This window comes from Diplotaxodon limnothrissa, linkage group LG7 (genome assembly GCF_057381915.1).
Source record: "Diplotaxodon limnothrissa isolate DT_005_m linkage group LG7, D_limnothrissa_male_GT1.1, whole genome shotgun sequence".
Lineage (NCBI taxonomy): Eukaryota > Metazoa > Chordata > Actinopteri > Cichliformes > Cichlidae > Diplotaxodon > Diplotaxodon limnothrissa.
In genome coordinates, this window is record NC_140602.1 from 42,626,514 (window position 1) to 42,642,455 (window position 15,942).

Below are 15,942 nucleotides of genomic sequence, written 5' to 3' on the forward strand. Positions count from 1 at the left end.
CTTATTTACATAACTCTTGCAAACTCTGCAGTTAAGTAAGTCTCCCTGGGGTTAGTGCTCTAAAAACTGGACTTAACACATGGATGGATAAAAGTGCATGGATAAATGGATGGTTGGAGTTGGGTGATCCGCTGACTTTTAAAGGGAAAAAAAAAAACCCATACCCGCTCCTACAGATGATACATCAACCTGTTGTCTTTTGTGATTACCCTAAAATATTTCAGTTTTCCCATGTTTTGCAGTCATATCCACAGGTCTACTCCACACCGTTTCTTCAACCTGCTTCTCCTTTACCTCTCAGAGAATCAAACCACTCTCTCCTCAGCCAACTGGAGAGCACAGGAATCTATTAAGCTCCATATGGGAAATATGTCACCGGAGAACCAGTGTTAGAAGTGATTTAGTAGAGAGGAAAGGGTGGAGAAGAGGAGAAATGGATGAGTAAGGTGTGCTGCAGTTCCAAGGTGAGACAAGGTGGAAATAGGCATGGGTGTCACGTAGGGAGAAGGACTTCCCACTTCTCTCTCTCTTGTATCTACACCACATATACAACCACACAAAGTGTAGTTGAATCTTAAGAGTCGACACGAATGCCATTATTCTCAGGGGTGATTCTGGACCAGTAATGAGATTGTAGGACTGCCCTGTTAGAGTTATATCACCCCTTACAACACCGTAAATCCCCCTGCTTACACTGCAACAGTCAGACTGAATAAAAGTGATCCATTTATTTTTCAACTGACTTGTCCACTGAAAATCCTGCAATTCTGTGCACGGGATTTAACAACATCTAAATCGCCATCGGATGAGAGTTGTGGGGTTGCTGATTATTCACAGGAAAATGCTGATCTTTCTGATGAAACCATAGCCATGCAGAGTTGTTGGAGGCGATAAACTGGCAAATAAAATGCATACCTTTATTGTTGCTACATGTTGGTTTTAGTGGCCTTCTCAGTTTCTGAGATTCAATTCAGTTTTATTTATATAGCGCCAAATCAGGGAGGGGACGAAGGCAAGACAAAAGTAATGCTGTAGGAGAAAGACAGAGATTAATAATAAGTTATGATTAAATGCAGAGCGGTGTATAAAGCATGGTGAGTGAAAAGGAAACAGTGCATCGTGGGGAGCCCCAAGCAGCCTAAACCTATTGCAGTATAGCTAAGGGAGGATTCAGGGTCACCTGATCCAGCCCTAAGTATAAGCTTTATCAAAAGGAACGTTTTAAGCCTAATTTTAAAAGTAGAGAGGGTGTCTGCCTACCAAATCTAAACTGTAAACTGGTTCCACAGAAGAGGGTCCTGAAAGCTGAAGGCTCTGCCTCCCATTCTACTTTTAAATACCCCAGAAACCAGAGCTAAGACAGCATGAAGTGCTCTATTGGGGTGATACAGTACTATGAGGTCTTAAAGATAAGGTTATCTGATTATTTAAGACCTTGTATGGAGGAGCAGAATTTTAAATTCGATTGAAAGCGTTTTATGAATGAGTGCATGTGGCTTGTACTGTAGTGTGGTCAGTAGGACTGGCAAAGTGGTACACGACTGCCAGTCAAAATGTATGAATTAACAGGCTGTCAAAGACCACTGCAGAGGAAGGTGTGACACTTTGACCTTCTAGCTGACGGAGCAATGCTCTGACACTTCTGCGCTTTGCAGTCTGAAAAAAAGAGAGTGCCTGTTTTAGTTCTGGAACACACAAATCAGAGGGTTGATAGTAATAGCCGCCTTAGTAAGATAAAGAGCCGCGCCATCACTGTCAACACCATCTAGAGCTGCGCTATGCAGTGCTCACACTGCTGCTAAAGTGATTCACTGTACCAAGAAAGAAGAAAGGAAGAAAATCTTTGTATGCAGCAAGTGTAGTGTCCACAGCATCTCTGAAACACTTAAAATCATGACTTGCCTGTAGGAATGGCAGCTATGACTGGTGCAAAATTCTCAATCCTGTCTCATTAGTAGGTGCGGGTGATGAGTAGCCTACTGACAAAACACATCGAGACCATAACTGACGGGTGGAGCATGATGTTTTAAATTTTGGCATTCCCTGTGTTGTGGTTCCTCACGTCATATGATTGAATAAAGGCCTTTAATCCTCCCCATCATATCCGGGATTCCATAGCTCATTTATTGCAGCAGTGTGAATGTCACAGGGGAGTGGGTGGATGATGTGTCCACGGGATTCCCGTTATGCATGGTGAATGCAATTACCATCCTGTGATGGAAGAGAAAGGACATTGAGAAATGGTGGGTGAGTCACTTGGAAAGAGACCACAGTTCGGCCCTCTAATGAAGCTCATGTCTACTGGTGATAGATAATAAGGGCTTGCCCTGACTCCCTGAGGAGGAAGTGGAGGGGGGCCTCTGTGTGTGACGCAAGCTCGCTTTTTGAGATGCTGTGTACACATGTAAGAACCTGATATACAGATCCCCTTTGTCAAAGCTAGTAAGAGTCTCTCTATCTTTTTATTTAATGTCTTATTTCATCAGTCAGTTTCATTTCCCCCACTGGTCCTATCTACCTCTATCTATTAAATTCCCGTCTCTCATCTGCCCACTTACTGTCCTCTATTTTAAAGCCTGTTCTCTTTTGTCTGTTTTTCTCCTTGGGCTCATTTAGGGTCAGCCATCTTTTTCCCAGACTCTGCCAAATGCTCTGTCTAGGTCATTCTGAACATTAGTATTCACAGCAGTCATTTTCCTCAGTTAGTTCTCCTTCAAGTCTGGATAGTGTCTGCTGTAAGCAGTATGAAGAGCTGCACAGACTTATTTTCTAAATTCAGGAAAATAAAATTATTCACTATATGAGAACATTAATATCCAGAAATCTTATGTAACTTTATTTTTTTGCAGTTTTGGTGATCATTCATGTAAGTTTTTAGTAAGAAGTCATGTGTGTTTCTGGAATTTTGAGATTCAACTTTTTAAAGGAGATGCAATCACAGCATTTTAACTTGGTTACTAGAGGTGGGAATCACCATACATCCCATGATACGATATTATCACAATATTTAACGCACGATACGATATTATTGCAATTTTTTAAAATATTTTGCGATATTCAGATTCTGTACATAAAGGTAAACTTTATCAATATTCATTTTATCTAATATCAAAGTCTCGCACTCAGTCTTTCTCTCATTTCAGTCAGTTTTATTGTTGACAAACTGAACGGTTTGTATTACAGTCTAGTCCAACTTAACTGAATGCAACCATCTGGTACAATTATAGCTATTCTGAACTATGCAATTTGTGAAAATGCAGCCCCTTCAGCAACTGAAGAATTTGAAAGTAAATTAAAACAAAATATAATTTTACATTAAATAAAAAAGTTTTAAACTTAATTAAAATAAAACATGTCTTAAATGAAAATAAGCAAACTGTCATGTTTATTGCTGCAATAAAAAAAAGTTAAACACATTTGGACAGTGAAGGAATGTCAGGATTCTTGCTCAGAAAAAGGATCAACATGCTCTGAAGTCAGAGCATGTTCCAGTCCACAAAAACTTTTTTTGTAACAAAATATCAATTTCTGCTGTCCCTGTATCGATACATTATTAGCAAACAAAATATCACGATACTACACAGTATCGATTTTTCCCCCCACCCCTATTGGTTACATGGTATCTCTGACTTGGTCAGCCAAAAAAGATGCATTTTCTTATTTTCATTTCCTTTTGTGTTTGCAGTTTCAGCCAGCCTCAAAGTGCAGAGATTGTCTGACCTGTCAGGTCCACACAAAAGTGATGTCAGACTGTGTTTCATGACTGTGCAAATCACATACTTTATACCTATTCTGCTGGATGATTTAATATAAACAGTGTCCCACATCCTCACTTTAAATTGAACAACTTTTTTTTTTAAGCCATTAAGATAATTTACATACTTCAATTACTGCTACTGGCAGTTTTTTCTGTCTAGCATGCAAGGATAACGCACAGAAAAAGTGAAAATTCTTCTGCTTACACTGTGCGAAGCTGAGAAAGTGCTCATAGTGCTTTAATGTTTGCCATTATGATGTTCTCACATGTGCTTCTGTGGCAGACACAGAGGGGGGAAATTTAGGCAGTTTATTTGTCTATGTTAGTTGTAGACTGTTAGATGAAAACGGGTACAAAAATGAGATACTCTACCAGACAAAATGTGTGATTCAGAGTTTTTCCAGAAAGGCTGTGATGCCTGTTGTGTGGTGGAACAATATATCAGACTTGGGTGACAAATAGTTACTCCATGCTACAAGAGCATTTTTTATATATGTGGAGGCTTCAGGATAAAATGTAACTGATTTTAAATACAACAGCACTTAATTTTAATAATAATAGTCAGACTGAACTGAGACCTGAGCTCTCAGTTTAACTTGATACACACACACACACACACACACACACACACACACACACACACACAAAGAGCAAAGTCCCTGCCCACGGATTGCACTATCCATCATCTGCCCATGAAAATCTCTTCTCCTCCACGGCACACTTCATTTCTGTGCCACACTTCCTGTCATTTTACTGCTGCCATCCATCTCTCCTTATCCCCTCCCTTTATCAGGTGAGCAAGGTCCTCACTATCACAGATATATGCAGCAGCTTCTCCAATGCCCTAGACTAGGAAATGTGTAGACTAGAGAGAAAGAAAAAAATATCCGACACACATGTATTTATTAACCCTTTTGTTTGTCTTATTAGTATCGTTCATGCAAATCATTGTAAGCATTGAGGCATCATTTTCTCCCTTTGCATTCCAGTGTGCTGTTACCTAAGCACCATCTTTATTTTTCCTTGACTCCAGACAGCCATCCTGCCTTCCTCAAGAGACAGGGCTTACTGTAAAAGCTTTTGGGGTTATTATGCCGAGAGATACAAAGTTTGTCTTCATAGAAGCATTGGCAAGATTTATGGGCGAGCCTATTAGCCTAAAGAGTTTTCAAAGGCATCTGCACCTTCCCCTAACAAAGAAACCCAAGGCAGCTCAGTCTATGCTAAACTGAGCGGTAGCAGCGATAATGGTGGTTTTAGCAGTATCATCATTTACATCTTTTTAATGTCCCATAATTCACCTGTTTACCAATTATTCTTCAAAGGAGTTAAACACCTTACATTCATGCTAGCTGCTCTGGAATACTGTAACTAGTGTCCCTTTGAAGTACAAGCTTACATCAGCATGCTTACACGCTCAGAATCACAATGCTAGCATGCTACATTTAGCTGGTTTTCGACATACTCTGCATGTTAAAATTGATGCTAACATCAGCAATAACTGACAACTGATTAGGTGGATGGAAACGGCAGTACTTTTGATTATACCTCCAAAGTGCTGGTATGCAAGGAGCTAGATGAAAATGCTAGATGGTAGAAATGCTAGAAGGAGCTAGATGGTTTTTCATTTCTGTCTGTCTTCACATATGTTGTTGGATATTTGGTGGTGATATAAAAAGGAAATGCAAACCTCACAGTGCTAGAGGAAATAGAATAGAGGATCCCTTTAATCTCTGATTCTAGTAATAAACAGGAGCAAAGTAGCGTGCCTACCAATATAACTATTCCGGTAATAATCTAAAAAATATCGGGGCTAGATGGCCGAATGGATGGATAGATGGACCTAACTAGTCCAAAATATTTTTTTTCTATTGATATGCTTATTTTTCTTAAATAAGTGCTCATAGATAAGCTGCTCTGAAGCACAGACCATATATGTTTGTACTAATCGATGTCTGTACCCATATGGAAAAGAAATAGTAAAAACTTATATGGGATTTACTCATGAAAGTGGCCACTTTCTCATTACTTTCATAGATTGTTTTAGTAAGTATCCAAAACATACAAGTTTCATTATATAAAATTTCAAGGGATCTTATATCTGTTTTCACTCTTATATGCTTTTCATACAAGTTTCACACAAGACAGATACAAACTTTGTAAGATTTATATGTATCTTTTCCATATGGGTAATCTTCATAACTGTAGATATTTCAGTCTGAACCAAAGTAGGTGACAAACCAACTTCCCCATACCTAGAGCTTAATGTAGCAAAAAAGCATGCAAATACAGAAGTGATTCTAATGATAGGATAATGGTAGGGTTAGCTTGCAAAAGAAATAGGATTAGCTTTGTTGGTGATCAGTATTTCCTTCCTTCCTTTCTTCTTTGTAATTAAAAATGTCTTGAAAGTATAACTAAAATGCCTGTGTTTAAATATCTGGATATATAGTATAGAAAACTGAAACTGAACAAAAAAGATTAACGCATAGCGTTAGCAACAGGTTTAACATGTTCTGACTAAGATGGTGGCTCAGTGTTCAAACCTTTCCTCATCGCCTCATAAAGTCTCAGAAAGGAAACAAAAAGTAATATTGCCATTTTAAGAGTTGAAAAATCATTTCCATCTTTTTAACTGTTTATCCAGCTTGGGTTTTAAATAATGTAATGCTCAATACAAATTATTAATTTGTCAAGTGTGAAGGAAAAGTCTAAATTTTAGCTTTCACAGTTGTATTCTAGTGCACAGACAGCTGTGTTTTTACAATTTAACATTTATAAACAATCAGATGTAATTCAACTTACTTAGGACAGGAAATGGTGGGTGACACAAGCTGTGGACTACTTTGTCATAAGGGTTTGTGCACCTGTCCACTCTAATGAGCACATGACATAATTGAATACTGTAACCAAAATACACTATCAAAGTTCATTATGACTGGGCAACACTGTCCTTTAATGTGAACTTTACCCTCCTTTCTCCCTCTCCTCACCCCCAACCAGTCACCGTAGATGGCTGGCCCCTGCCCAAATCTGATTCTGTCAGCGCTTTCTTCTTGTTAAAAGGGAGTTTTTCCTTCCCACTGTCACCAAGTGTTTTCTCACTGGAATTTGTCTGATTGTACGGAATTTCTCTGTATTTTTGCAGGATCTTTAGCTTACAATATACATTACCTTGGCATGACTATTATGGTGATTTGGTGCATCATAAATAGAATAGAAGTGAATTGAATAAATGAAACAATGTATGTGAAGATATATGAATTTTACAAGTTATTAATTTTCCTCTGAGTGCAGATTAGCCTGCACCAAGCAATATATATTTGTATCAGACATAAGTCTGCAAGCCAAGTCTATTCCGTGTATTTGATTTGAGTCCTACTGTACTGTCAAGGGGACATCCTGGTATTTCCATGTCATGGAATGGGATGGAAGAAGGCCAGACATTTGAGTTCGAAGGTGAATAACTCACAGGAGGACATATCAGCTTCTGAGGAAACTAAACAGGTACAAAGTGACAGCACCAACTTTCAATGTATAAGCTAGCTGAATTTTTTTTAATGTGTAGAAGAGGAATTAAGAGCATTTTCAGCTGAAATCACACACACACACACACACACACACACACACACACACACACACACACACACACACACACACACACACACACACACACACAAATATATAAATATATAGAAAACATAATAAGTAAGAGTTTAATTTCTTAAACTTTTAACGCAGTTTTATTTATAATTAACATTAGATTTGCCAAAATTGCATTAAATCGTGCCTCTCTTTGTCTTTGTGAATTAACTTTAGCCCCACCTGCTGAACTTGGCTGAAGCTGTTTTGAACATGAAACATGAAAACAGGCTAGTGCGTCCCACAACCAGCGGGGTTGCAGGTGCTCTGATTACATCAAACATAAAATAGGTAACCGGGTTTTTAAAGATGTCAGAGCACATTAACCAGAGGCAGGTGCTCCACTCTGAAGGCAACCCTAAAACTGAAACCCTACCAGATCTGAGGACATTTTTCAGCTATCTGCTCATAGCATGACCCAGATACCCGTGGATACTGGGTCCTCGTAGAACCTTATCACTAGTTCAATAAGATTCTTGAAGATAGGTATGGTGAGATCTCTCTTAAACAGTGTGCGACCAGGCTGCCCCAATCTGCCAAGACTTGGACTCAAAAAAGTTTAATTGGGTGGTGGTGGGCGATATCACAAGATCACGTGAGATTTTAAACCACTGGGGTTATAAAGGCAGAAAAGCATACATACACCACCTATATGCTTTTGCCATTTATTGTTGCTTAATCTGTCAAGGACAAAAATGTAAAGAACATTTTGTAACAAACTGCGGTGGTTACTCTGTTGCCACCCAGCAAGAGTTCGATTCCACCAACTGGCCGGGGCCTTTCTGTCTGGAGTTTGCATGTTTTCCCTGTGTTTGTGTGTCTCTAGGTTAGGTTAACTGATGATTCTAACTATGTAAACAGGCAGAGGAAGTGTGAATGTGGGTGCAAATGGTTTTCTGTCTCCCTGCGATAGACCTGTCCAGGGTGTGCCCCACCTCTTGCCCTACGAAAGCTGCTCCAGGCTCCTTAGGCTCCTAGAAAGCTGGTATGTTGACCTTTCACCTGGCCATCCTAAAAAAAGTATGACTCCCTGTACACATTACTGAGCAAAATCCTTTCTCACTCAGCCTTCTGTCATACCACACATGGTCACGTGTGTGTGAAATGGATGGTGTGACCTATCAACTTAGCTTAAGGTGATAACCAACACATTAGATCACATCATCAAGGTAGAACCGACATCCACTGCAAGGGAAAGAAGATAAAAAAAATAAAAGTAAGAGCTTTGATAAAAGAAATTGCTGTAGGATGTTTCTTTCATCCACAGTACCTACAGTTATCTAAAAGGGTCAAAATATCAACACACTTTTTCCCCCTGGGTCTTAGACGGTTAAAGCACATTTAGCTTTTAGAGTTTTAGTTCACTCTTAAGCTTTACTACATCACGCTATGCTGTCTACACATGCCTCCACCTTCACATCAAAATGTCCCCAGTGTCTCCAAAAATGGTGTATGCTTCACAATACTGATTTGAAATTTGCACCAAAGTATACAGAACATTGTATAGCATAACAAACTGCAGAGTTCGGTTCATTATCACTATTCAGACTTGCTCTATAGTCTTTGTAAATGATCCAACTGCTTTCCCTGTTGGTGTTTTTATCATCTGTTTTCCACACATTTCCTCACTGTCAGATGGACTGATAAAGTTTCAGTTAAAGGACTAATAGCATGTGAGAGTTTAATGCGCTTGGACTGTGTAACTTTGATCATGATAAAATGAAGCGAAACCGAATTTTATTGCCTTTGAAAGCTTCTGTGATCCACCAGAATGTAACAAGACAACGAGCGTACAGTAATGCCGATGGCCCTCTGAGGCCACTCCCAGCACTTTTAGCGGGCATAAGTATATCCAGCTGACAATGCTAGTTGAGCAGCTGAAGCTGACTGGGATTTCATCATATAGGAGGTATTTAAATATAAAACAAGGTATTCTAAAAATGTATTTTTTGACCTATGGGTTGCACCACAGCTACTATAACTCAGTGTTGCATGTGTCAGAGCTGGCCTGTGAAGAAATGGAAAATATGGCCTCAAAGTGTGACTCATCATAAAATACATGCATCACTTTTTCTTGTATCTCATGGCCAGGTGCATGTGCATCATTAGCTGATGGCAGCAAAATGCACTTGAAGGGTGGAGAAGGACAACAGCTTGACGCTCTTGGCAGTTCTCCTTGGGAACACTTTGTTGACTTTCCTTTGACATTACCACCTATCTAATCCTAGCAGCTCCATACTGTGGTGGTTAACATTCACTTGACAAGATCAAGCATCTTTGGGATGTACGTGGAACAAAACAAGCTTGATCGATGGACTCCCCACCCTATCTAAAAGAAGAACACAAACCTAAAGGAGCTTTAGGCACACAGGACACCTTATGAGGTTGATGTCTTGAGGAGTTAGAGGTGTTTTCGAAGCAACGAGAGGAAATTCACAATATTAGAGAGATTCTTTTAATATTGTGGCTGTGGAATTGTATGTGCTGTTTTTCATGGGTACACACCATGTAGTTATATATATTTTACCATCAATCACAGTTATCAACTTTATGAAAGTGCTGGAGAGAATCAGCAAAGTCATTAAGATTCAACTTCTGTGACCCTGTGCAAAATTTCTTGTCAATCAATATAATAGTCATTGATCTATTTCAGTCAACTGAACTGAACGGCTGATATTGCCAGGCTGTTTCTATTTAACAAAATGTGCACTTGTGAAAAATCTAATTTGAGACTGGAGCGTACGTTCAGCCCACACAAAGGGACTATCGGACCACTTGGCTGATTGCTGTTGTAAACATTGCAGACTCAAATATCGATCTGCTTTACAATCAATCAAACGGCGAGTGCTTGTCAGGGTCAGAGGAGACACTAATATCTTGCACAGATGTGGATTTATGGTTTGCGTGTCCCTCCCATCATTGATTTGTCGCCCCTCTCTTTTTTGTTTTTCAACATATTTGGTATCCCGCTGTGTTAGACTCATAGCTGCACCCCTTGGAAAATCCCTGCATCCATTTCCCATCGTCTTCTTACCACCTTTGCCATCTTTTTTCTGGTTTGTTCTTTTTTCATTCATTCACTCACTCCTTCGATAAATAAATGGCCTGTATTTGTATAGCGCTTTACTGGTCCCTAAGGACCCCAAAGCGCTTTACACATCCAGTCATCCATCCATTCATGATGGCAAGCTACATTGTAGCCACAGCCACCCTGGGGCGCACTGACAGAGGCGAGGCTGCCGGACACTGGCGCCACCGGGCCCTCTGACCACCACCAGTAGGCAACGGGTGAAGTGTCTTGCCAAAGGACACAACGACCGAGACTGCCCAAGCCAGGGCTCGAACCGGCAACCTACCGATTACAAGGCGAACGCCCAACTCTTGAGCCACGATTGCCACCGTAAAGAAAAGCACCTCTTGAGGTGCTGTAGGCCATTAAGTAGTAAATAATCCCAGGCAGCGCTGACTCTTGGCGCTTATGTGGGACGACTGCAAATGACCATGAGAGACAGAGGAGTGAATGAATGAAAAAAAAAGAGTTTCTCATACAAATTGGTATGAGAAACTCCTTTGTTCCTTTGTCCTCTTTTCATTCATTCGTCCACTCATCTTTCTCTCATGGTCATTTGCAGTCGTCCCACATGAGCTCCAAGCCTGTCATTAGAGCTACCTGGAATTATTTGCTGCTTAATGCCTCAATGAATGAAAAGGGAGCAAAAGAACAAATGAGTTTCTCATACGTTTGTTCTTTTTTCATTCATTCACTCCTCTTTCTCTCATGGTCATTTGCAGTCTTCCCACATAAGCTCCAAGAGTCAGAGCTGCCTGGAATTATTTACTGCTTAATGGCCTACAGCAGCTCACACAAGCCCAGAGGTGCTTTCCTTTATTTATCGATTTTCATTCCTTTTGTCTTACTGTGTGCTGTTCCCGAGAGTGGTTGCGTGTGCTGTGTGCAGGACAAGTCCACAACAAATAGATAAAAAGCCCAAGGACGTCCTGTACATCTGAGCTACTGGCGAAATGGCCCGTGGATTGAAAGATTGATTGAGTTCATGTTTGAAGGCTAATCGGCTGTTAGGCTGCTTGGTGATTCATCTGCTGCCTGTGCCTGTGCCTCTGCCTGTTTACGTAATTTACAGTATGCATGTGCCACACTATGCATGCATGTGTGCAAACACTGTGACAAACTGCTGTAAGAAATACTCTCACAGTGCCATAGTGTGAGATAGGTATTTTCTACTCTGTTAAATATTTCCTGGTTCCCATATAATATTGCAACCTACTGTGAAAAGAATTGCATTCAGGAGGAGATGCCAGCTTGTTGGTCTTATATTGTTTGTCATCCTATTTACGTTGCACTGAACTGTTGCCATCCTACAATCATCTCACTGAAAGGAATCAGGATTGTGCAATTGTTTTCCACAGAGGTTGTTGTCCAGAGACCCTTACTCTATGTCTATGTGCTTTACAAATTAGACTAAGTTCAAGTCTATTTTCAGTTGATCTGCATATCAGTGAGACACAGATTTTTGTATGTTTCTCTCTCTTTGCATCTTAAACCTTGACTTCATTGCCATGTCATTATATCACAGGTTAACATTTAATAGTAGAATATTGTGTTTTTTAGACAGTTCTTAAAGATGGACAAAAAGTGTCAGGGCTCTGTGTGTGGCAGGCGGAGGTGAGGATCCAAACGCAGGACTCGTGAAGCCAAATTTCAACAGAAAACCACAGCTTTATTGCTGGCAAAGCACAAAACATGAACAGACCAACAAACACTGAGAACCAGAAACACACAGGCACAATCTGATGGTACAACACAACAGAGAGCACAGGAACACACAGGGCTTATATACACAGGGAGGTAATCGGGGAATGAGAAACAGGAGGGAGACACAGCTGGGAGAAATTGGACTAACGAGACAGGGGAGCAGTAGAACTGAACACACTCACATGAGACACAGACCTTCACAATAAAACAGGAAATAAGTAACCACTAAACAAAGACGCAGACAGAGAGGCAGACAGAATATAACACATGCAACTCAAACAATACATGAAACAACAAATCCTTAAACACGGATAAACAGAAACAAGAAACTAATAATAATCTATCATCATCATCACCACAAGCCCTACAAGAGAATAAGAAAACAATCCATAATGCAAAAACACACCAAAATAACTGAAACACAGATTTATCATAAAACCCAACAAAGCACCAGAGAAACATAAAGAACAATCTATCATTCAAAAATAAACCAAACCATAACAACTCAAAATACTGGGTCAAACTGACCCAGAACCATGACAAAAAGGCCAATAGTATATATGAACAAAGTAAGATTCTTAATTGCTGGTATATTATCAAATCTATACATTCTATATCTAATATTTCCATTCATCATGAGAGAAGCTACACCCTGTACACCTCAGACTTTCAGTGTAACTCCAGGTCAGAAATATGATAATATTCTGCAGTATTAGTGATGGATGGTGGTCTGGAAGGAATCATCTGCTTCTGAATGTGAATGAGACCAGAGACGAGACCAGAGACATGGTGATCGTCTTCAGAAGGAAGACAACGGCTATCCTGGGAAAGCATGTTGATATGGTGAGGTAGTATGGCATCCACGTTGAACTGGAAGACCAACACAGTAAGTGAAGTGTATGCAAAAAAAGCAAGCTGACATCCATCAATGTCTACAGTAAATGATGGAGATTTTCAGTCACCCAGGACTTCAGGACTTGTAGCAAGTGCAGTGTACTTTGCTGTTGTCTGCCGTGGGAGCAGATAATATTATCATTATTATTTTTACTATTATTATTATTTCAACTGGTGTAACAAAAGAATTTCCCGAAAATGGGATAAATAAAGTATTTGGGGTATATACGAGTCCAATGGTCAACACAATTCAACTGCTGAATTTCAAAATCATCTAAATGTAAAAACAGAATAAGAAGAAATAGAACAAAGCACACGCTAAAGCTCCAGTGGTATTATTAATTGAAGAAATATTTACAGAGCGCTTGCCTCATCCTGTCTTTGGTTGAGTAGGAGCCAGTTACAGCGTTTGTGTATGTGTGTGTTAGAGGGGGTGGATGGGGCTTTCACCAAAATGACCCTTTATGTAACACCAGGAAATAAATAAGTAAAGATACAGAGATCACAGTCCCCAAAAAGGAGCATTAGATGAATGGCAGAGGTGGAGGTGGATGACACCACTGTTGCAGATACACGGCTCCCCGCCTCCACCTTTGCGAGCACGATGAGGACGATGGTGATATCGCCAACCCAACAATCCTCCCATTGCATTTTTTTTTATCAATGAGAGAGAGAGAGAGAGAGAAAGGGGGAGGGAGAGAGAGAGAGGGGGGGGGGGGGGGGTATTTTCAGCCTCACTCTGGCAGCTGTGCAGCTACCCCACGTACATGCTCATATCCGGAGAGAGACAGACAGAGTAAGAGAGAGAAAGAGAGAGAGAGAAGACTGACTTCCTTCTTTTTTGCTCTGCAGACGCGTGCGTGACCTATCTGCTCCCGGATTTCCCTGCAACTTTTTTATTTTTTCTTGCGATTTTTATACTGTTTTCATCGTCGCATTCCTCCTTCCTTTGGAATGAACTGTTTTCCTGCCTGCATCGTTTCCATGCCAGCATGGGAACTGCTGTGTCCAAGAGGAAGAATTTAAGAAACGATGCGATTTCTTCTGTGGCAGCAAAAGTTAGGTGAGTGACACTCGGAGCTCTCGGCTTATATCTCAGTGTTATAGTACCCTTAGGAAGTCTTGGCAGGTGTTTTAGCCTTCAGGTGCGAGCGACACGAAGTTCCCAGGTGTGACAGTTTTGCGTTTTGATGGATTACCACTGCGCTATCCTGGATATAGCCAGTCTGCCTTGTAATGCGCAGAGAGGCTCTTTGCGCTTTTGGTGGTTGCTGATTGTCCCGCGTCTAGCTCGGAACGTGCACTGGGGCAAATATCGATTAAAGATCTCCCAAAACTGAACCTGTTATCAGAAATCGATTACGTGATTAGGATGGCTTCATGCAATTTCCCCATATCTGTGTTTTATGTAATGTAAACCTGCTGCAAGATGTTTGCTCCTGGCGCGTCGGAGTGTTTCTGGATGTTGTGAATGAAGCATCATTGTATAACCAAAGTCATGCAGAGGCAAAATGGGACTGCCGTGACTCAGAGTGTCCCTGATACATTTTCCCAGTTTGCCACCTCTTATTAGCCGCTATTTAAAAAATAAAAAAAATCCTGCTATTTGATTGTTATTTCAGTTTAACCAAAAGCTGCTTTTCTGTCTGGCCGCAGAGAATCGAGAAAACAGTACAGCGATGAGACGGCAGCCTTCACTCCGGGGTGGGCAAATGAGCCAGCTGTCGATTAATCAGTCACGGCAATCGATTCTGTCGTTGCACTAATCACCTATCACGACCAGTCATTGGGTCAATCACAGAGGGCAGCACGGGAAACGTCCGTTAATTTTTGCAGGCTGGAAAAACAAGACTCAGACTGTTTGGCACGAGTCCAGCCCGTTAAAACCTATTAGGGACTCAGTCTGAGAGCCGTGCGTGTTTTAAACAGCCAGAACCGCATCCAGCTGTTGCAGCACTACGCAGAGGGAGTAAGGAGGCTGTATCAACGATGCTGCCTTCTTCCTCACATCTGCGAGGCTGCAGTTCGCTGGAAAGCACGTGTGCCTGTGTGTTTCATGTGTCCAGGCATCAAGCGCAGACAGGACGCTACAGTCCCACATGAGCTCGGAATACAAAGCAGCTCTCTGCTTCAGAGGGTGCCTCACAGCAGGGCCCAGTGTTTTTAATTCAGTCCGTGAATGACCTTGACTTGTTCAGACTATAGCGTTCACAGATGTGGGCTGATGTGTTGTTACGTCATTCTCTCAGGGTGTGTGTGCCTTCTTTACATTACACAACCATGCTTTTAGCGATGTTGCTTTTAGCGCAGTGTGTTTTTGTGTCTGTGTGCTGCCCTAAAACGAAGATGAGAATGTGATCCTCCTGCACGATTAGAAAATGGACCCAGAGGAGATCCTGAGCAGGTGTTCCACTGTGAGACCCTGTGTGCCCACCGCAGGGCTGCCACTCTTTTTCTTTCCCCCCTTTGCATCTACAAAGGGACTGCACAAACTGTTACATGTCTGACTCAACTGGTAGCCCCCCCCCCCCCCCCCCCCCCCCCACACACACACACACACACCACACATGCTCCCCTCCTTCTTCACTCACATAAGCACAAACACTCAATTTCAGAGCTTATTTATTTATTTTGACTAATAGAAGAATCCACCTCGCCTCCAGTATATGGGAAACAGAGTTGATTCACATCCAATATTTATCAGCCTTTCACCTGCACATAACCTCATGCATGAGGAAGTGAGAATTTAAAAGAATTTAATAAAAGCGCCCCATTTCCATCTCTCTACTTGCACATGCACACGGTTGCATGGATCCCATGTGTGTCTCTTCATACAGCTTTTCTTTTTTTTTGTTTGTTTGCTTGTCTGTTTTTA

At 41.0% G+C, this 15,942-nt stretch overlaps 1 protein-coding gene across 1 annotated transcript in view; it reads left to right on the forward strand.

Moving 5' to 3' along the window:
* Nucleotides 1-14,059: 14,059 nt before the first annotated feature.
* nsmfa (NMDA receptor synaptonuclear signaling and neuronal migration factor a) overlaps nucleotides 14,060-15,942 on the forward strand; it is a 46,576-nt gene continuing 44,693 nt past the window's right edge. Inside the window, exon 1 of the mRNA XM_085358114.1 lies at nucleotides 14,060-14,130. Within this exon, the coding sequence (XP_085214240.1) occupies nucleotides 14,060-14,130 (71 nt within the window). The remainder of the gene's footprint in view (nucleotides 14,131-15,942) is intronic.